Source organism: Camarhynchus parvulus, unplaced genomic scaffold (assembly GCF_901933205.1).
Source record: "Camarhynchus parvulus unplaced genomic scaffold, STF_HiC, whole genome shotgun sequence".
Lineage (NCBI taxonomy): Eukaryota > Metazoa > Chordata > Aves > Passeriformes > Thraupidae > Camarhynchus > Camarhynchus parvulus.
In genome coordinates this window covers 85303-106408 of record NW_022148446.1, presented here as the reverse complement: position 1 = coordinate 106408, position 21106 = coordinate 85303, and the positions used below count along the sequence as shown (strand labels likewise).

The window sequence follows — 21106 nt, the reverse complement described above, 5'->3', positions numbered from 1 at the left end:
ACCAACAAGAAGACGGGCCAGCCCATGATCAATGGGTGGTCGCTCAGTGGTCACTCAGTGGTCACTCAGTGGTCAGTGGTCACTCAGCGGTCACTCATTGGTCACTCATTGGTCACTCAGTGGTCACTCAGTGGTCACTCAGCGGTCACTCATTGGTCACTCTGTCCCCAGACCAACAAGAAGACGGGCCAGCCCATGATCAATGGGTGGTAGCTCAGTGGTCACTCAGGGTCACTCATTGGTCACTCATTGGTCACTCAGCGGTCACTCATGGTCACTCATTGGTCACTCTGTCCTCAGACCAACAAGAAGACGGGCCAGCCCATGATCAATGGGTGGTAGCTCAGGGGTCACGCAGGGTCACTCAGTGGTGACTCAGTGGTCAGCGGTCACTCAGTGGTCACTCAGTGGTCACTCAGTGGTCACTCTCTGTCCCCAGACCAACAAGAAGACGGGCCAGCCCATGATCAATGGGTGGTAGCTCAGTGGTCACTCAGTGGTCAGCGGTCACTCATTGGTCACTCAGTGGTCAGCGGTCACTCAGTGGTCACTCTGTGTCCCCAGACCAACAAGAAGACGGGCCAGCCCATGATCAATGGGTGGTAGCTCAGTGGTCACTCAGTGGTCAGCGGTCACTCATTGGTCACTCAGTGGTCAGTGGTCACTCAGTGGTCACTCAGCGGTCACTCAGGGTCACTCATTGGTCACTCAGTGGTCGCTCAGTGGTCAGTGGTCACTCAGTGGTCACTCAGTGGTCACTCTCTGTCCCCAGACCAACAAGAAGACGGGCCAGCCCATGATCAATGGGTGGTAGCTCAGGGGTCACGCAGGGTCACTCAGTGGTCAGTGGTCACTCAGCGGTCACTCATTGGTCACTCTGTCCCCAGACCAACAAGAAGACGGGCCAGCCCATGATCAATGGGTGGTAGCTCAGTGGTCACTCAGTGGTCAGCGGTCACTCAGTGGTCAGTGGTCACTCAGGGTCACTCATTGGTCACTCTGTCCCCAGACCAACAAGAAGACGGGCCTGCCCATGATCAATCTCTACACCGACCGTGAGACCGGCAAGCTCAAGGGCGAGGCCACCGTGTCCTTCGACGACCCGCCCTCGGCCAAGGCCGCCATCGACTGGTTCGACGGTCAGAACTCCCAAATTCCCAAACATCCGAAATTCCCCAAAACCCCAAATTCCCGAAATTCCCAAAATGCCAAAATCCTGAAATTTCCCACCTCAAATTTCCCCGTGTCCTTCGACGACCCGCCCTCGGCCAAGGCTGACATCGACTGGTTCGACGGTCAGAACTCCCAAATTCCTGAATTTCCTGAAATTTCCTGAAATTCCTGATCCTGAAATCCCCAAAATTCCCAAATTCCCGAAATTCCCCAAAATCCTGATCCCAAAGTTCCTGAAATTCCCGAAATTTCCCATCCAAAATTTCCCGTGTCCTTGGACGACCCGCCCTCGGCCAAGGCCGCCATCGACTGGTTTGACGGTCAGAATTCCTGAAATTTCCTAAATTTCCTGATCTCGAAATTCCCAAAAATCCTGATCCTGAAATTCCCAGAATTCCCAAAAATCCCGAAATTTCCCACCTCAAATTTCCCCGTGTCCTTGGATGACCTGCCCTTCGGCCCAGGCTGCCATCGACTGGTTCAACGGTCAGAATTCCGAAATTCCCAAAAATCCTGATCCCAAAATTCCTGATCCCAGAATTCCCAAGTTCTTGATCGCAAAATTCCCAAATTCCTAAAATTCCCAATATTCCTGATCCTGAAATTCCCATCCTGAAATTCGCGATCCCAAAATTCCCAAAAATCCTGATCCTGAAATTCCCAAATTCCCGAAACTCCTGATCCCAAAATTCCCAAATTCCTGGTGTTTCGTTCCCCAATTGTCATTTTCCCCAGTAAATTCTCATTTTTTCCCCTCATTAATTCCCATTTTTCCCTAATAATTTGCATTTTTCCCCCAATAAATTCCCATTTTTTTTCCCAATTATTTCCCAACTTTTCCCTCATTGATTCCCAATTTTCCCCCCAATAAATTCCTGGTTTTTCCCAAATTAATTCCCAGTTTTCCCCAATATTAATTCCCATTTCCCCCCAATAAATTCCTGGTTTTTACCCCCAATAAATTCCCGTTTTCTCCCCAGTTCCCAATTTCCCCCCAATATTAATTCCCAATTTTCCCTCATTAATTCCCATTTTCCCCCCAATAAATTCCCCATTTCCCCCCGCAGTTAATTCCTATTTTCCCCAATTAATTTGTACTTTTTTCACCCAAATTATTCCCATTTTCCCCCCAGTAATTCCTATTTTTTTTCCCCAGTTCATTCTCCATTATCCCCCTATTAATTCCCATTTTTCCCTCCAATAATTCATATTTTTTCCCCATAAATTCCCATTTTTCCTCAATAAATTCCTGGCTTTTTCCTAATTAAATCCCACTTCTTTTCCCCAATAATCCTCATTTTTTTTCCCCCAATATGAATTCCTGTTTTTCCCCCTAATAATTCCGGTTTTCCCCCAGTGTAAATTCCCAATTTTCCCTCATTTATTCCCATTTTTCCCCCCAATAAATTCCTGGTTTTTCCCCAATTAATTCCCAATTTTCCCCAATATTAATTCCCATTTCCCCCCATAAATTCCTGTTTTTTACCCCCAATAAATTCCCATTTTCCGCCCAATAATTCCCGTTTTTCCCCAATAAATTCCTGTTTTCTCCCCAATTCCCAATTTCCCCCCCAATATTAATTCCTAATTTTCCCTCATTAATTCCTATTTCGCCCCGCAGTTAATTCCCATTTTTTCTCCAGTTCATTCTCCGTTTTCCCCCTATTAATTCCCATTTTTCCCTAATAATTTGCATTTTTCCCCCAATAAATTCCCATTTCTCCCCAATTATTTCCCAATTTTTCCCTCATTAATTCCCATTTTTCCCTCCAATAAATTCCTGTTTTTTCCCCAATTAATTCCCAATTTTCCTCAATATTAATTCCCAAATTTTCCCTCATTAATTCCCATTTTTCCCCCAATAAATTCCTGGTTTTTCCCCATTAATTCCCAATTTTCCTCAATATTAATTCCCAAATTTTCCCTCATTAATTCCCATTTTTCCCCAATAAATTCCTGTTTTTTCCCCAATTAATTTTCTTCAATATTAATTCCCAAATTTCCCTCAATAATTCCCATTTTTCCCCAATTAATTCCCAATTTTCCTCAATATGAATTCCCAATTTTCCCTCAATAATTCCCGTTTTTCCCCCCAATAATTCCGTTTTTTTCCCCCATTCCCAGGCAAGGAGTTCTCGGGGAATCCCATCAAGGTTTCGTTCGCCACTCGCCGCGCCGACTTCACCCGCGGCGGCGTCGGCCGCGGCCGGGGCCGGGAGGTGAGGCCCAAAATTCAACTTTTTCACACCAAAATCCACTTTTTCCATCCCAAAATCCACCTTTGCACCCCAAAATCCACTTTTCCATCCCAAAATCCACCTTTTCTAGCCCAAAATCCCCTTTTCACTTCAAAATTCACCTTGCTATCCCAAAATTCACCTTTTCTAGCCCAAAATTCACCTTGCTATCCCAAAATCCACTTTTCCATCCCAAAATCCACCTTTGCACCCCAAAATCCACTTTTCCATCCCAAAATCCACCTTTTCTAGCCCAAAATCCCCTTTTCACTTCAAAATTCACCTTGCTATCCCAAAATTCACCTTTTCTAGCCCAAAATTCTCCTTTGCACCCCAAAATCCACCGTTTGTACCCCGGAATTTACCTTTCCATCCCAAAATTCCCCCTTTTCACCCCAAAATTCACTTTTCCATCCCAAAATTCCCCCTTTGCGCCCCAAAATCCACTTTTCTATCCCAAAATCCCCCATTTTCACCCCAAAATTCACCTTGCTATCCCAAAATCTACCTTTTCTAGCCCAAAATTCCTCTTTTCACCCCAAAATTCACTTTGGAACCCCAAATTTCACCTTTTCCATCCCAAAATTCACCTTTTGCACCCCAAAATTCCCCCCCTTTTCACCCCAAAATTCACCTTTTCCATCCCAAAATTCATCTTGTGATCCCAAAATCCCCGTTTTGTACCTCAAAAACCTCAAAGGTTCGGCCATTCCCAGTTTAACCATTTTTAACCAAAATCGCCGTTTTTTGCCCCGTTCCAGGCCCCATGGGCCGCGCGGGTTCGGCCATTCCCATATTTCCCATTTTTAACCAAAATCGCCGTTTTTTGCCCCGTTCCAGGCCCCATGGGCCGGCGGGGGGTTCGGCCATTCCCATATTTCCCAATTTAACCAAAATCGCCGTTTTTTGCCCCGTTCCAGGCCCCATGGGCCGCGGCGGGTTAGGCCATTCCCATATTTCCCATTTTAACCAAAATCGCGGTTTTTTGCCCCGTTCAGGCCCCATGGGCCGCAGCGGGATCGGCCATTCCCAGTTTAACCATTTTTAACCAAAATCGCCGTTTTTTGCCCCGTTCCAGGCCCCATGGGCCGCGGCGGGTTCGGCCATTCCCATATTTCCCAATTTAACCAAAATCGCCGTTTTTTGCCCCGTTCCAGGCCCCATGGGCCGCGGCGGGTTCGGCCATTCCCATATTCCCCATTTTAACCAAAATCGCCGTTTTTTGCCCCGTTGCAGGCCCCATGGGCCGCGGCGGGTTCGGCCATTCCCATATTTCCCAATTTAACCAAAATCGCCGTTTTTTGCCCCGTTCCAGGCCCCATGGGCCGCGGCGGGTTCGGCCATTCCCATATTCCCCATTTTTAACCAAAATTGCCGTTTTTTGCCCCGTTCCAGGCCCCATGGGCCGTGGCGGGATCGGCCATTCCCATATTTCCCAATTTAACCAAAATCGCCGTTTTTTGCCCCGTTCCAGGCCCCATGGGCCGTGGCGGGATCGGCCATTCCCATATTTCCCAATTTAACCAAAATCGCCGTTTTTTGCCCCGTTCCAGGCCCCATGGGCCGTGGCGGGTCGGCCATTCCCATATTTCCCATTTTAACCAAAATCGCGTTTTGCCCCATTCCAGGCCCCATGGGCGCGGGGTATTCCCAGTACCATTTTTAACCAAAAGGCCGTTTTGCCCGTTCCAGGCCCCATGGGCCGCAGTGTCGCCATTCCATTTAACCATTTTAACCGCAGCCCCATGGGCTGGAATTCCCAGTTTAACCATTTTCCCCATTCACCATGGGTATGCACCTGCATTTATACCCAACTGGCCTGGGTATACTGGTTATACTGCATGTGAGCTGTGTACGACAAAGCCCCCTTAGCCCCGGGTCACCTCTGGGTATACTGGGGTAGAGTGGGAGGGCCTGGGAGGGACTGGAAATGCCCCAACCCGTGAGTGACGGTTATACTGGGTATACTGGGTATACTGGGAGGGACTGGGATGGACTGGGGTATACTGGGTATACTGGGATGGACTGGGATGGACTGGGATACTGGGTTATACTGGGTTATACTGGGATGGACTGGGATGGACTGGAAATGCCCCAACCCGTGAGTGACGCTTTGTACTGGGTTATACTGGGATAGACTGGAAGGGACTGGGATGGACTGGGGACTGGGTTATACTGGGATAGACTGGGTTATACTGGGATAGACTGGGTTATACTGGGATAGACTGATTATACTGGGTTATACTGGGAGGGACTGGGATAGACTGGAAATGCCCCAACCCGTTAGTGACACCTACTGGTTATACTGGGTATACTGGGATAGACTGGGTTATACTGGGTATACTGGGATAGACTGGGTTACACTGGGTTATACTGGGATAGACTGGTTATACTGGGATAGACTGGGATAGACTGGGAGTGCCCCGATCCTGTGAGTGACGGATAACTGGGAGGACTGGTAGCGCACTGGTTATACGTATGGTATACTGGGATAGCTGGGATAGATGGGATAGCAACTGGGAGGAGTGGGTTATACTGGGATAGACTGGTTATACTGGGATAGACTGGGATAGACTGGAAATGCCCCAACCCGTGAGTGACGTCTACTGGGTTATACTGGGTATACTGGTTATACTGGGATAGACTGGGTATGGATGCGGCCGAGTGGGTTATACTGGTTATACTGGGGTGTACTGGGGTATACTAGTTATACTGGGTTATACTGGGGGGACTGGAAATGCCCCAACCCATGAGTGACATTTATACTGGTTATACTGGGATAGACTGGGATGGACTGGGGTCGACTGGGATAGACTGGTTATAATGGGTTAAACTGGGTTATACTGGGATAGACTGGTAGGGACTGGGTTACACTGGGTTATACTGGTTATACTGGGTTATACTGGGAGGGACTGGGAGGGACTGGGATATACTGGTTACACTGGGATATACTGGGTTATACTGGGAGGGACTGGGTTATACTGGGTTATACTGGGGGGACTGGGAATGCCCCAACCCGTGAGTGACGTTTATACTGGGATATACTGGGACGAACTGGGAAGGGACTGGGGGAAACTGGGATGAACTGGGACGGGACGTGCTGTGTGTATGACGTCATTGGCGTCGCTGTGACGTCACTGATGATGTCACCGCTGACGTCACAGGGCGTGCGAGAACATGAACTTCTCGTGGCGGAACGAGTGCAACCAGTGCAAGGCGCCCAAGCCCGAGGGGGGGCCCGGGGGGCCTCACCTGGCCGGGGGCGGGGCCGGCAAGTACCCCGGGGGGGGCGGCGGCCGCGGAGGAGGAGGAGGAGGAGGAGGAAACCACATGGGTAAGGATGGAACAGCCAAAATGCACCAAAATACACCCGAAATACACCTGAACACACCTGAAATACACCTGAACACACCCGAAATACACCTGAACACACCCGAAATACACCTGAACCACATGGGTAAGGATGGAACAGCCAAAATGCACCAAAATACACCCGAAATACACCTGAACACACCAAATACACTATACACCCACCAAGAACACCCAAATACACCTGAACACACCTGAATACACCTGAATACACCCGGAATACACCTGAACCATATGGTAAGGATGGAACAGCCAGCCACCTGAACACCCTAGATACACCAAATCGCCACAGGTAAGAGGACACAAATACACCAAGGAAATACACCGAACACACCTGAACACACCCGAAATGCACCTGAACCACATGGGTAAGGATGGAACAGCCAAAATGCACCCAAATACACCCAAATTACACCTGAACACACCTGAATACACCTAAATTACACCTGAACCACATGGGTAAGGATGGAACACACAAAATACACCTGTACACACGTTACACGCCTGTATCTCACCTGTACACACAGTTACACACCTGTATCTCACCTGTGCACACAGTTACACACCTGTATCTCACCTGTTCACACCCGAAATACACCTGAATACACCCGAAATACACCTGAACCACATGGGTAAGGATGGAATGTGTAAAATACACCTGAACCCACCCAAAATGCACCTGAACACACCCAAATTACACCTGAATACACCCAAATTACACCCAAAATACACCTGAATGACATGGGTAAGGATGGAACAGCCAAATTACACGTGAACACACCCAAAATACACCTAGATACACCCAAATTACACCTAAATTACACCTGGGGACCAAAACACCTGAAACAATGGGTAAGGATAACAAATCACCTACACACCAAAAAGCAAATAACCCAAAAGGCTTCACCCAAAATACATTATAACCTGAAAAATCTAACTGTCAGACCTGTACACACCGTACCCACCCGGCCTGTTATCACAGTAGGTTGAGGTGGCGCGGGGCTTTGCGGGCGGTTGGGCACACCTGTACACACCTGTGCACACAGTTACACGCCTGTACACACAGTTACACACCTGTGCACACAGTTACACACCTGTGCACACCTGTACACACAGTTACACACCTGTATCTCACCTGTTCACACCTGTTACCTGTCGCACAGGTGGAGGGTTCGAGGAGTCGGCCGCGGCGGCCGCGGGGGCTTTGACCGACCGGGGCGCGGCGGCATCGGCGGCTTCAGGGGCGGCCGAGGGGGCGACCGGGGCGGCTTCGGGCCCGGCAAGATGGACAGCAGGTGAGAGAGACCGGGGCCAGAAACGGCGATTTTGGGAAAAATGGGAAAATGTGCGGGTTTGGGGATCACACCGGGAGTTCGGGTGGGAAAAACGGGGGTTTGGGGGAAAAATTGGGGGTTTGGGGGAAAAATGGGGGTTTGGGGGAAAAATTGGGGGTTTGGGGGAAAAATTGGGGGTTTGGGGGAAAAACGGGGGTTTGGGGGAAAAATGGGGGGTTTGGGGGAAAATTGGGGTTGTTTTGGGGGGAAATGGGGAATTTGGGGGGAAATGGAGATTCTGGGGGAAAAAAGGGGATTTGGGGAGGAAAAACAGGGATTTTAGGGAAAAGGGATTTGGGGGGTGGGGGGAATGGGGATTTGGGGTAAACCCAGGAGGATTTAGGGGGAAAAATTTGGATTTTGGGCAAATGCAGGGGTGGTTTAGGGAGGAAAAATGGGGATTTTAGGGAAAAATGGGGATTTTGGGGGAAAAAAAAGGAGATTTCAGGGGGGAAAATGGGATTTTGGAGTAATTCAGGGGGGTTTGGGGGGAAAAACCAGGGATTTGGGGCAAATCCAGGGGGATTTGGGGGAAAAAACAGGGATTTTGGAGGAAAAAATGGATTTGAGGGGAAAATGGAGATTTTGGGTAAATCTTAAGGGGGAACAGGGATTTTGGGAGGAAAAATGGGGATTTTGGGGCAATTCAGGGAATAACATGGGGATTTGGGGGGGAAACCCAAGGAATTTTAGGGAAATTATGTGGGATACTGTGAGATTTTGGTGGAAAACAAGGATTTTGGCATAATTTTGGGCGAATTGGGGGATTTTGGGGGAAAACCACTATATTTGGGGAAGTTAATGAGATTTTCTGGGGGGAAACAATGGGAATTTTGGGGCAGAACCCGCAGGGGTTTGGGAATTTCGGGGTAAAGCCGGGAGATTTGGGGGTTCTGAGGTTGTTCGGTGGGTTAAGGGAATCCCGGGCCGTGATTAATCTCGGTAATTACCGTTAATCACTGATCAATTAACCCAAAACTCGCTGTCCGTCCGTCTGTCCGCAGGGGCGACCACCGGCAGGACCGACGCGAGCGGCCGTACTGAGCCCCTCCCCCACCGCCCCTCCCCCACCCCCCGTTTTGTATTTGCCGCCCCTCCCCACCCCCCCCCGCGCCCCTCCCCCCGCGGGCTCCTCCCCCCCGCTTTTAACCCGCCCCTCCCCCCCAATAAAGGGATTTTGGGGGAAGGATTCGGGGCCTCTTCTGATTGGATGGGGATGGGAGGGGGGCGTGGCCGTGCTGTGAGGTCATTAATGCCTTAATGAGGCACTTCCGGCCGCGGGGTTCATTAGCGAGCTCATTAACGAGATCGTTAGGCCCTGACGTCATGGAGGGTGTGGACCTTAATTAGGACGGGGCCCTTTAAGGGGGCAGGGTGGGAAGTACCAGGGGGTTAATCTGCATAATGGGCGTGGCATTACCATACCAGGAGTGCGGGGCGTGGTTTGCTCACCCTTTAAACAGGGTGTGAGCTGTCGTTAATTAGCACTAAGGGCGTGGAATTACCATAAATGGTCTGTGGGGCGTGGTTTGCACACATCTGTATGTTCAGGAGTGGTGGTTTAAGAGGTTAATTAACATAATGGGCGTGGTTTATCCATGCATGTATTTCTCGGGTGTTAGGTTAGCCTATTTAAATGGGCGTGGTTTGACCATAAATGGATATGGGCGTGGTTTGCGTGTTTCGTTTAAGGGGCGTGGTGTGATGGTGTATTTAGTTGAAGGGGCGTGGCTTGGCCATAAATGGATATGGGCGTGGTTTATGGGCGCCTATCTTGTTTAAGGGGCGTGGTTTAACCATAAATGGACATTGAGGGGCGTGGTTTCGTCACGGCGGGAACGCTGTGGGGACGCGGCCATGAGGGGCCGCAGGTGCCCGTACAGGCGGCAAGACCTCGGGTACCTGCTCAGGTGTGTGGGAGCAGCGACTTCCAAACCGAACGGGGCCGTGACCGCGCTCAGGTGAGAGGGGCGGCCGAGCCCCTTCAGGTACGGGAACCGCGTCCTTAGCGCAGGTGCGGGAGGGCAGGAAGTGCCTGTCCAGGTGGCAGGGGCGTGCCGGCGGCCCAGGGGAGGGGTGTGGCGGCAGATTCCGGACAGGTACACACGGGGCGTGGCCGCCTTCAGGTGAGGGGACACGGTGGGGCCGGAAGGTGCCGGCGGCCACAGCGGCCCAGGAGCGATGAGGAGGCGGCGGCGGGAGCCGAGAGCGGGGCCCGGAGCGGGGCCGGCGCTGCTGCCGCTGCTGCTGCCGCTGCTGCTGCTGCTGCCGGCGGGCGGTGAGAGGCGATTTGGAGCAGTCTGAGGGGATTTGGGGGGTCCTGAGGGATTTGGGGGGGTTTTGAGGGGGTATTGAGGGGATTTGGGAGGGAATCGTGAGGGGATTTTCGGCAGAGAATCGTGAGGGGATTTTGGGAGAGTCTGAGGGGACTGAGGGCGTCTGAGGGGGATTGGGGGTGTCTGAGGGGGTTGCGGGGAGTCTTAGGGGATTTGGGGAGTTCAAAGAAATTTTAGGGAGATCCTGAGGGATTTGCGGGGAGTACTGAGGCGTTTGGGGGGATTTGGGAGAGAATCGTGAGGGGATTTTTGGCAGAGAACCGTGAGGGGATTTTGGCGGGAATCGTGAGGGATTAAGGAGAGTCTGAGGGGATTGGGGGTGTCTGAGGGGATTTGGGGGAGTTTGAGGGGATTTAGGAGGGTCCTGAGAAGATTTGGGGGTGTGTGAAGGGATTTTGGGGGAATCCGAGGGGATTTGGGAGTTCCTGAGAAGGTTTGGAGGGGTCTTGTGGGGATTTGAAGTGGTTTTGGAGAAAATCGTGAGGGGATTTCAACGGGGAAGCGTGAGGGGATTTTGCCGGGAATCGTGAGGGGATTTGGGGGTGTCTGAGGGGATTTGGGGGAGTTTGAGGGGATTTGGGGGGCCATGTGGGGATTTGGGCGATTTTGGGACAGAAACATGAGGAGATTTTAACGGGGGATCCTGAGGCGATTTTGGCGGGAATCGTGAGGGAATTTGGGGTGTCTGAGGGAATTTGGGGTGCCCGAAGGGATTTGGGGGAGTTTGAGGGGATTTGAGAGGGTCCTGAGGATGTTTAGGGGTGTCCCGTGGGGATTTGAGGGGTTTTTGGAGGGAATTGTGAGGGGATTTTGGGGGTTTTGGGGGAGAAACGTTCGGAGATTTCGGGCGGGAATCCTGAGGAGGATTTGTGGGGGGGAATCGTGAGGGAGAACCGTGAGGGGATTTTGGGGGAATCGTGAGGAGATTTTGGGAGATCTCAGGGGCTTTTGGGGCTGTTTTGAGGGGATTTGGGGGTCCGAGGAGGTTTAGGGGGGTCTGAGGGGATTTCGGGGGAATCTTGGGGGGATTTGAGGGGGATCGGGAGGGAATTCGGGGCGAAAATTCGAGGAGATTTTGAGGGGAACCGCGAGGGGATTTGAGGGGAATCCGAGGGGATTTGCGGTTTTCCGAGGGGATTTTGGATTTTTCTGAGGGGATTTGGGGCTGTTCCGAGGGGACAAGAAAGGCGGGAAAAGAATCTGAGGAGATTTTGGGTTTTCTGAGGGGATTTTGGGCAGGGAGGATCAGGGAGGGGGAGTCGGGGAGAGGAGTGTGAGGGAATTTAGGATTTTGGGGGGATTTGAGGGGTTTTGGGGGGTTCTGAGGGGATTTGAGAAGTTTTGGGGGAGATTTGAGGGGGTTTTGGGGGGGTTATGACAGAATTAGAGGAACTCTGAGGAGGATTTGGGAGTTTTTGGGGGTTCTAAGGTTTTTTTTGGGAATCTAGGAGGATTTGCGGGTTTTTTGGCGCTGTTCTGAGGGGATTTCAGCTTTTCCGAGTGGATTTTGGGGCAATTTGAACGGATTTGGGGCGGTTCTGATGCGATTTAGATGGTCTGAGGGGGACACAGAATTTGGGGAACCGAGGGGATCGGAAGAGACAAAATTTAAAGAGTGAAAAGGATAATTTTGAAGACGCAGTTTTGAGGGGTCTGTGAGGATTTGGGGGGGGAACATTGGGGGGTCTGAGGGGACACAAGGGGGGGGTCAGAGGGACATTGGGGAGGGGTCAGAGGGGACACAAGGGGGGGGTCTGAGGGGACACAAGGGGGGATCAGAGGGGACATTGGGGGGGTCAGAGGGGACACAAGGGGGTCATTGAGGGGTCAGAGGGGACATGGGGGATCAGAGGGGACATTGGGGAGGGGTCAGAGGGGACACAAGGAGGGGTCAGAGGGGACATTGGGGGGGTCAGAGGGGACATGGGGGGTCAGAGGGGACATTGGGGAGGGGTCAGAGGGGACACAAGGGGTGGTCATTGAGGGGTCAGAGGGGACATTGGGGAGGGGTCAGAGGGGACATGGAGGGGTCAGAGGGGACACAAGGAGGGGTCAGAGGGGACATTGGGGAGGGGTCAGAGGGGACATGGGGGGGGTCATTGAGGGGTCAGAGGGGACATTGGGGAGGGGTCAGAGGGGACATGGAGGGGTCAGAGGGGACACAAGGGGGGGTCAGAGGGGACATTGGGGAGGGTCAGAGGGGACATGCAAGGGTCAGAGGGAACACAGGTGTCCCGGGCAGGTGACACGGGCAGGGCACGGGGGGGTCAGAGGGGGACATTGGGGAGGGTCAGAGGGGACATGCAGGGGTCAGAGGGAACACAGGTGTCCCGGGCAGGTGACACGGGCAGGGCACGGGGGGGTCACGCCCCCCTGGCCCCGCAGCACACATTCCTGGGGCCGGTTTTTCCGGCTCGCCCCGGATGCCCCGCTGCCATCCCGGATGTCGGGGTGTCCCTGCTGTCCGGCCAGGGCGCTCGGGGGGGCCCCAAAAGGGGGGGCTGAGGTCATCAGCCTACAGGGGGTCCCTAAATGGGGGTTGTGACGTCATCACCGTCATGAGGGTCCCTAAATGGGGGTCTGACCCTCCAGGGATGTCCCCAAAGCGGGGCTTGAGGTCATCACCCTACAGGGGGGTCCCCAAGAAGGGTCTCTGACGTCATCAGCCCCTCTGTCCCTCGCAGGTCACCGGGGGGTGGCAGCAGAAGATGACACAGGTGAGGGGGAAAGGGGGGGATCCCGAATTCTGGGGTCCCTTAAGGGGACGGGTCCTATTTTTGGGGGTTTCATTGTTTGGGGGCCCCATATTTTGGGAATGTCCCATTTTGGGGGGTCCCTTGAGGAGAGTGGTCCCATTTTGGGGGGGTCCCATATTTTGGGAATGTCCCATTTTGGGGGTGTCCCATATTTTGGGGATGTCCCATTTTTGGGGGGGGGTTCCATATTTTGGGAATGTCCCATTTTTGGGGGGGGGGTCCCATATTTTGGGAATGTCCCATTTTTGGGGGGGGGTCCCATATTTTGGGAAGGTCCCGTTTTTGGGGGGTCCCATATTTTGGGAATGTTCTATTTTGGGGGGGGAGGTCCCTTGAGGGGAGTGGTCCCATTTTTGGGGGGGTTCCATATTTTGGGAAGGTCCCATTTTTGGGGGGGGTCCCTTGAGGGGAGTGATCCCATTTTGGGGGGGTCCCATATTTTGGGAATATCCCATTTTTGGGGGGGGTCCCATGTTTTAGGAAGGTCCCATTTTTAGGGGGGGGTCCCATATTTTGGGAATGTCTCATTTTTTGGGGGGGGGTCCCATATTTTGGGAAGGTCCCGTTTTTGGGGGGTCCCTTGAGGGGAGTGATCCCATTTTGGGGAGGTCCCATATTTTGGGAATGTCCCATTTTTTTGGGGGGTTCCCATATTTTGGGAATGTCCCATTTTTTGGGGGGTTCCCATATTTTGGGAATGTCCCATTTTTGCGGGGGGTTCCCATTTTTGGCCATTCCCACAATCCCATGGGGGATTCCCTTTAGGGGGACGGGTCCCATTCTGGGGGTGTGCCCCGATTTGGGTCTGGGGGCCGTTCCCTGCCCCCCCCCCCCCCAACGCGGTGCCGTTTAACCCCCGCAGTGCCGTGCGGGACCCCGGTGCACCGGCGCGTGGTGGGCGGCGCGGGGGCGCAGGAGGGGCAGTGGCCCTGGACGGTCAGCGTGGCCTTCAGGGGGCGCCACGTCTGCGGGGGCGCCCTGATCGCCCCCGCCTGGGTGCTCACGGCTGCGCACTGCTTCCCGCCGTGAGTAATGCTGCAAAAACCCCCAGTTTAACCCAAATATAGCCCGGGGTTTACCCCAGAATACCCTGGGATTTACCCCAAAACAACCCAAAATATACCCCAAAATATCCCCCAAAATAACCCAAAATATAGCCCGGGGTTTACCCCAAAGCAACCCAAAATATACCCCAAAATAGCCCCCAAAATAACCCAAAATATAGCCCGGGATTTACCCCAAAACAACCCAAAATATAGCCCGGGGTTTACCCCAAAACAACCCAAAATATACCCCTAAATATCCCCCAAAATAACCCAAAATATAGCCCGGGGTTTACCCCAAAATAACCCAAAATATACCCCAAAATATCCCCCAAAATAACCCAAAATATAGCCCGGGGTTTACCCCAAAACAACCCAAAATATACCCCAAAATACCCTGGGATTTACCCTGAAATAGACCCAAAAATAACCCAGGATTTACACTGAAATAGACCCAAAACCCCAATTCCTGACCCCAAACCCCAAATTTCCCGTTCCTGACCCCAAATTCCCCATAGGGAGAACCCCTCCCCGAATACCGGGTGACCCTTTCAGGACCCCCCAAATCCCCAATTCCTGACCCCAAATTCCCCCAAATTCCCCCAAATCCCCAATTCCTGACCCCAAATTCCCCCAAATCCCACTTCCTGACCCCCAAACCCCTCCCAAAATCCCCTAAAACCCCCTCAAATCCCCCCTAAACCCCCAAATCCCCAATTCCTGACCCCAAACCCCCAAACCCCCAAAATCCCCAATTCCTGACCCCAAACTCTCCCAAATTCCCCCAAAACCCCAATTCCTGACTCCAAACCCCAAAACCCCAATTCCTGACCTCAAACCCCCCAAACTCCCCCAAATTCCCAATTCCTGACCCCAAAACCTCCCCAAAACCCCAATTCCTGACCCCAAAACCCCAAATTTCCCGTTCCTGACCCCAAATTCCCCATAGGGAGAACCCCCTCCCCGAATACCGGGTGACCCTTTCAGGACCCCCCAAATCCCCAATTCCTGACCCCAAATTCCCCCAAAATCCCAATTCCTGACCCCAAACCCCAAAATCCCAATTCCTGACCCCAAACCCCAAAATCCCGGTTCCTGACCCCAAATTCCCAGTAGGGAGAACCCCCTCCCCGAGTACCGGGTTACCCTTTCAGGGCCCCCCCCAAATCCCCAATTCCTGACCCCAAATTCCCCCAAATCCCCAATTCCTGACCCCAAAACCCCAAAATCCCGGTTCCTGACCCCAAATTCCCCGTAGGGAGAACCCCCTCCCCGAGTACCGGGTGACCCTTTCAGGACCCCCCAAATCCCCAATTCCTGACCCCAAATTCCCCCAAATCCCCAATTCCTGACCCCAAAACCCCAAAATCCCGGTTCCTGACCCCAAATTCCCCGTAGGGAGAACCCCCTCCCCGAGTACCGGGTCACGCTGGGGGTGCTGCAGCTCCTGTCCCCCCCCCACGACGCCCAGGTCAGGGGCGTGGCCTCGGTCGCGCGCCACCCGGCCTATCGCGACTATCGCGACAGCGACCCCCAGCGGCGGCGGCGGCGGCGGCGGCAGGGCGGTGACGTCACCGGGGGTGACGTCATCGCGGGGGACCTGGCGCTGGCCCGGCTGGACCCCCCCGCCAGCCCCTCGCGCTTGGTACGGCCCGTGTGCATCCCCGCGGCCGGAGTGACCTTTGACCCCGGCATGAACTGCACCGTCACCGGGTGGGGACACGTCCGGACGGCCGGTGGGTGGCACTGGGGACACTGGGGACATCATTGGGGACATGGGGGACATCACTGGGGACATTGGGGACACGTCCGGACGGCCGGTGGGTGGCACTGGGGACATCATTGGGGACATCACTGGGGACATTGGGGACACGTCCGGACGGCCGGTGGGTGGCACTGGGGACATTGGGGACATCATTGGGGACATTGGGGACATCACTGGGGACACGTCCGGACGGCCGGTGGGTGGCACTGGGGACATCACTGGGGACATCACTGGGGACATCACTGGGGACATCACTGGGGACACGTCCGGATGGCCGGTGGGTGGCACTGGGGACACTGGGGACATCATTGGGGACATTGGGGACATCATTGGGGACATCACTGGGGACACGTCCGCACGGCCGGTGGGTGGCACTGGGGACACTGGGGACATTGGGGACATCATGGGGGACACATCCGGGTGGCCGGTGGGTGGCACTGGGGACACTGTGGGGGGATTGGGGACAGCAGGGCAGGGTTGGGGCCACAGGGCAGGCCGGGTGACCCCGCGGTGACCCCGCGGTGACCCCGCAGTGCCGCTGCCGCCCCCCAAGACGCTGCAGCAGCTGGAGGTGCCGCTGCTGAGCCAGCGCCACTGCCGCTGCCTGTACGCCTTGGGGACAGCGCCGGCGCCGGGGGACGCGCTGGGGACACCCGCGGGGGACACCATCTGCGCGGGCCTGCCGCAGGGACAGCGCGACGCCTGCCAGGTGCGTGGGGGCACCTGGGCCACTCCTGCGCCGCTGTCACCTCCCCTGTGCCACTCCTGTGTCGCTGTCACCTCCCCTGTGCCACTCCTGTGTCGCTGTCACCTTCCCTGTGCCACCCCTGTGTCGCTGTCACCTCCCCTGTGCCACCCCTGTGTCGCTGTCACCTCCCCTGGGCCGCTGTCACCTCCCCTGTGCTGCTGTCACCTCCCCTGGGCCACTCCTGTGTCGGTGTCACCTCCCCTGGGCCGCTGTCACCTCCCCTGTGCTGCTGTCACCTCCCCTGGGCCACTCCTGTGTCGGTGTCACCTCCCCCTGTGCCACCCCTGTGTCGGTGTCACCTCCCCTGGGCTGCTGTCACCTCCCCTGTGCTGCTGTCACCTCCCCTGGGCCGCTGTCACCTCCCCTGTGCCACTCCTGTGTCGCTGTCACCTTCCCTGTGCCACCCCTGTGTCGCTGTCACCTCCCCTGTGCCACCCCTGTGTCGGTGTCACCTCCTTTGTGTCCTCCCTGTGTCGGTGTCACCTCCCCTGGGCTGCTGTCACCTCCCCGCCGCTGTCACCTCCCCTGTGCCACTCCTGTGTCACTGTCACCTCCCCTGTGCCACTCCTGTGTCACTGTCACCTTCCCTGTGCCACCCCTGTGTCGGTGTCACCTCCCTCTGTGCCACCCCTGTGTCGGTGTCACCTCCTTTGTGTCCTCCCCGTGTCGGTGTCACCTCCCCCTGCGCCGCTGTCACCTCCCCTGTGCTGCTGTCACCTCCCCTGGGCCACTCCTGTGTCGGTGTCACCTCCCCTGGGCCGCTGTCACCTCCCCCGGGCTGCTGTCACCTCCCTCTGTCACCTCCCCTGGGCCACTCCTGTGTCGGTGTCACCTCCCCTGTGCCACCCCTGTGTCGGTGTCACCTCCCCTGGGCCGCTGTCACCTCCCCTGTGCCGCTGTCACCTCCCCTGTGCCGCTGTCACCTCCCCTGTGCCACTCCTGTGTCGGTGTCACCTCCCCTGGGCCGCTGTCACCTCCCTCTGTGCCACCCGTGTCAGTGTCACCTCCCCTGGGCCGCTGTCACCTCCCCCTGCGCCGCTGTCACCTCCCCTGTGCCACTCCTGTGTCGGTGTCACCTCCCCTGGGCCAGTGTCACCTCCCTCTGTCACCGCGGGCATCTCCCCCTGTGCCACTCCTGTGTCGGTGTCACCTCCCCTGGGCCGCTGTCACCTCCCCCGTGTCAGTGTCACCTCCCCTGGGCCACTCCTGTGTCGCTGTCACCTCCCTCTGTGCCACCCGTGTCAGTGTCACCTCCCCCTGCGCCGCTGTCACCTCCCCCGGGCTGCTGTCACCTCCCTCTGTCACCTCCCCTGTGCCACCCCTGTGTCGGTGTCACCTCCCCTTGTGTCCTCCCTGTGCTGGTGTCACCTCCATCACTTCTGTCACCTCCCCTGTGCCACCTCCATCACCGCTGTCACCTCCCCTGTGCCACCGCTGTCACCTCCCCGTGTCCCCGCCCGTCCCCAAGGTCCCTCTGTGTCACCTCTGAGTCCCCCCCTCCCATGTCCCTCCTCATCCTCACAATGTCCCCAATGTCCCCAATCCCCTCAATGTCCCATCAGTGTCCCCAATGTCCCATCAGTGCCCCCAGTGTCCCCAATCCCCTCAGTGTCCCCAATCCCCTCAGTGTCCCCAAATCCCCCATGTCCCCAATGTCCCCCCAATGTCCCAAATCCCCTCAATGTCCCCAATGTCCCCCAATGTCCCCAACGTCCCCAATCCCCTCAGTGTCCCCAATCTCCTCAGTGTCCCCAATCTCCTCAGTGTCCCCAAATCCCCCCATGTCCCCAATGTCCCCCCAATGTCCCCAATCCCCTCAGTGTCCCCAACATCCCCTCTGTGTCCTCAATCCCCTCCATGTCCCCAATGTCCCCAATCCCCTCAGTGTCCCAACGTCCCCCCAGTGTCCCCAATGTCCCCTCCCTGCCCGCAGGGTGACTCCGGCGGCCCCCTCACCTGCTGCCTTGGTGGCACCTGGCGGGGTCCCTGTGTCCCCTCAATGTCCTCTCAATGTCCCCAGTGTCCCCAAACCCCCAATGTCCCCAATGTCCCCTCAGTGTCCCCAGTGTCCCCCCAGTGTCCCCTCAGTGTCCCCAATGTCCCCCCTCTGTCCCCAGGGTGACTCCGGCGGCCCCCTCACCTGCCGCCTGGCTGGCACCTGGCGGGGTCCCTGTGTCCCCAATCCCCTCAATGTCCCCAATCCCCTCAGTGTCCCCAATGTCCCCCCAGTGTCCCCAATCCCCTCAATGTCCCCAATGTCTCCAATGTCCCCAATGTCCCCTCTGTCCGCAGGGTGACTCCGGCGGCCCCCTCACCTGCCGCCTGGCTGGCACCTGGCGGGGTCCCTGTGTCCCCAATCCCCTCAATGTCCCCAATCCCCTCAGTGTCCCCAATGTCCCCCCAGTGTCCCCAATCCCCTCAATGTCCCCAATGTCCCCCAGTGTCCCCAATGTCCCCTCTGTCCGCAGGGTGACTCCGGCGGCCCCCTCACCTGCCGCCTGGCTGGCACCTGGCGGGGTCCCTGTGTCCCCAATCCCCTCAATGTCCCCAATCCCTCAGTGTCCCCAATGTCCCCAGTGTCCCCAATCCCCTCAATGTCCCCAATGTCTCCAATGTCCCCAATGTCCCCCCTCTGTCCCCAGGGTGACTCCGGCGGCCCCCTCACCTGCCGCCTGGCTGGCACCTGGCACCTGGCGGGCGTGGTGAGTTGGGGCGACGCCTGCGGGCTGCCGGGCCGCCCGGGGGTCTACACGGGGGTGTCCCCTCACCTGCCCTGGATCCTGTCCCTGGTGCCCGAGCTGGCCCCGCGCCACGCCCCGGATGTCCCCGGTGGTGTCCCCGGTGGTGTCCCCGGTGGTGTCCCCAATGTCCCCGGTGGTGTCCCCAATGTCCCCAGTGTCCCCAGTGTCCCCGCCGGGGGTCCCTGCGAGCTCGGGGACCTCCCCGGGTGGGCGCGCTGTCCCCGCCGGGGACACGGGGGGGCCCGGCGGGGCGCGGGGCTGCTGCTGCTGGGGGCGCTGGGGGGCGCCCTGCTCTGGGCCTTGGGGTGAGAAACGCGGATTTGGGGTCAAAATGCCAAAATTTGGGGTCCTGCTCTGGGCTTTGGGGTGAGAAACGCGGATTTGGGGTCAAAACGACAAAATGTGGGGTCAAAACGACAAAATGTGGGGTCCTGCTCTGGGCCTTGGGGTGAGAAATGTGGGTGCTTGGTTTGGGGTAAAAGACAAAATTGGGGCAAAACGACAAAATGTGGGGTCCTGCTCTGGGCCTTGGGGTGAGAAACGTGGATTTGGGGTCAAAACGACAAAATGTGGGGTCAAAATGCCGAAATTTGGGGTCCTGCTCTGGGCTTTGGGGTGAGAAACACGGATTTGGGGTCAAAATGCCAAAATTTGGGGTCCTGCTCTGGGCCTTGGGGTGAGAAACGCGGATTTGGGGTCAAAATCCCGAAATTTGGGGTCAAAACGACAAAATGTGGGGTCAAAATGCCGAAATTTGGGGTCCTGCTCTGGGCTTTGGGGTGAGAAACGCGGATTTGGGGTCCTGCTCTGGGCTTTGGGGTGAGAAACGCGGATTTGGGGTCAAAACGACAAAATGTGGGGTCCTGGTCTGGGCTTTGGGCTGAAAAATGCAAAATTTGGGGTCAAAATGAAAAAATTTGGGGTCAAAACGACAAAATGTGGGGTCCTGCTCTGGGCCTTGGGCTGAAAAACACGGATTTTGGGGTCTTGGGCTGGGTTTTGGGCTAAAAATGCAGATTTGGGGTCCTGCTCTGGGCTTCGGGCTGAAAAACGCAGATTTTGGGGTCAAAACAACAAGATTTGGGGTCAAAAGGACAAACTCTGGGGTCCTGCTCTGGGTCTTGGGCTGAAAAAGCAAAATTTGGGGTCTGGGGCTGGGTTTTGGGGTGAAAACTGCACATTTGGGGTCCTGCTCTGGGCCTTGGGCTGAGAAACGCACATTTTGGGGTCCTGGGTTGGGTTTTGGGGTCAAAACCGCAGATTTTGGGGTCCTGGTCCTGATTTTGGGGTGAAAACCCCGGATTTTGGGGGTTCTGGGTTGGGTTTGGGGTGAAAATGCCCAAATTTTAGGTCCTGGTCCTTATTTTGGGGTGAAACCCCAAATTTAGAGGCCCTGGTTTGGGTTAGGGGGGTCCTGCTCTGGGTTTTTGGGGTGAAACCCCCAAATTTTAGGGCTCTGGTTTTGGTTTTGGGGTAAAAACCTCAAATTTAGAGGCCCTGGTTTGGGTTTTGGGGTGAAAACCTCAAAATTTGGGGGTTCTGATTTGGGTTTTGGGCTAAAACCCCAGATTTGGAGTGTCCAAAATGGGGGGGGACCCCAAAAA

At 55.5% G+C, this 21106-nt stretch overlaps 3 protein-coding genes across 3 annotated transcripts in view; all 3 read left to right on the top strand.

Moving 5' to 3' along the window:
* Positions 1 to 3677, top strand: part of LOC115916766 (RNA-binding protein FUS-like) — a 31085-nt gene extending 27408 nt beyond the window's left edge. The window contains exons 10-11 of the mRNA XM_030970505.1: positions 1010 to 1139; positions 3298 to 3677. Of these exons, the coding sequence (XP_030826365.1) occupies positions 1010 to 1139; positions 3298 to 3662 (495 nt within the window). The 3' untranslated portion in view covers positions 3663 to 3677. The remainder of the gene's footprint in view (positions 1 to 1009; positions 1140 to 3297) is intronic.
* Positions 3678 to 5988: 2311 nt separating this feature from the next.
* Positions 5989 to 9268, top strand: LOC115916769 (H/ACA ribonucleoprotein complex subunit GAR1-like). Its single transcript, XM_030970508.1, has 4 exons — positions 5989 to 6002; positions 6575 to 6744; positions 7943 to 8074; positions 9118 to 9268. The coding sequence occupies exons 1-4, from the start codon at positions 5991 to 5993 to the stop codon at positions 9155 to 9157; spliced, it is 354 nt and encodes a 117-aa protein (XP_030826368.1). The 5' UTR covers positions 5989 to 5990; the 3' UTR covers positions 9158 to 9268.
* Positions 9269 to 10182: 914 nt separating this feature from the next.
* On the top strand, positions 10183 to 20890 carry PRSS8 (serine protease 8). The gene is made up of 7 exons (XM_030970504.1): positions 10183 to 10391; positions 13134 to 13166; positions 14068 to 14230; positions 15647 to 15984; positions 16547 to 16722; positions 19404 to 19635; positions 20853 to 20890. Exons 1-7 carry the CDS (start codon positions 10295 to 10297, stop codon positions 20888 to 20890), a joined length of 1077 nt encoding a protein of 358 aa, XP_030826364.1. The 5' UTR covers positions 10183 to 10294.
* Positions 20891 to 21106: the final 216 nt, after the last annotated feature.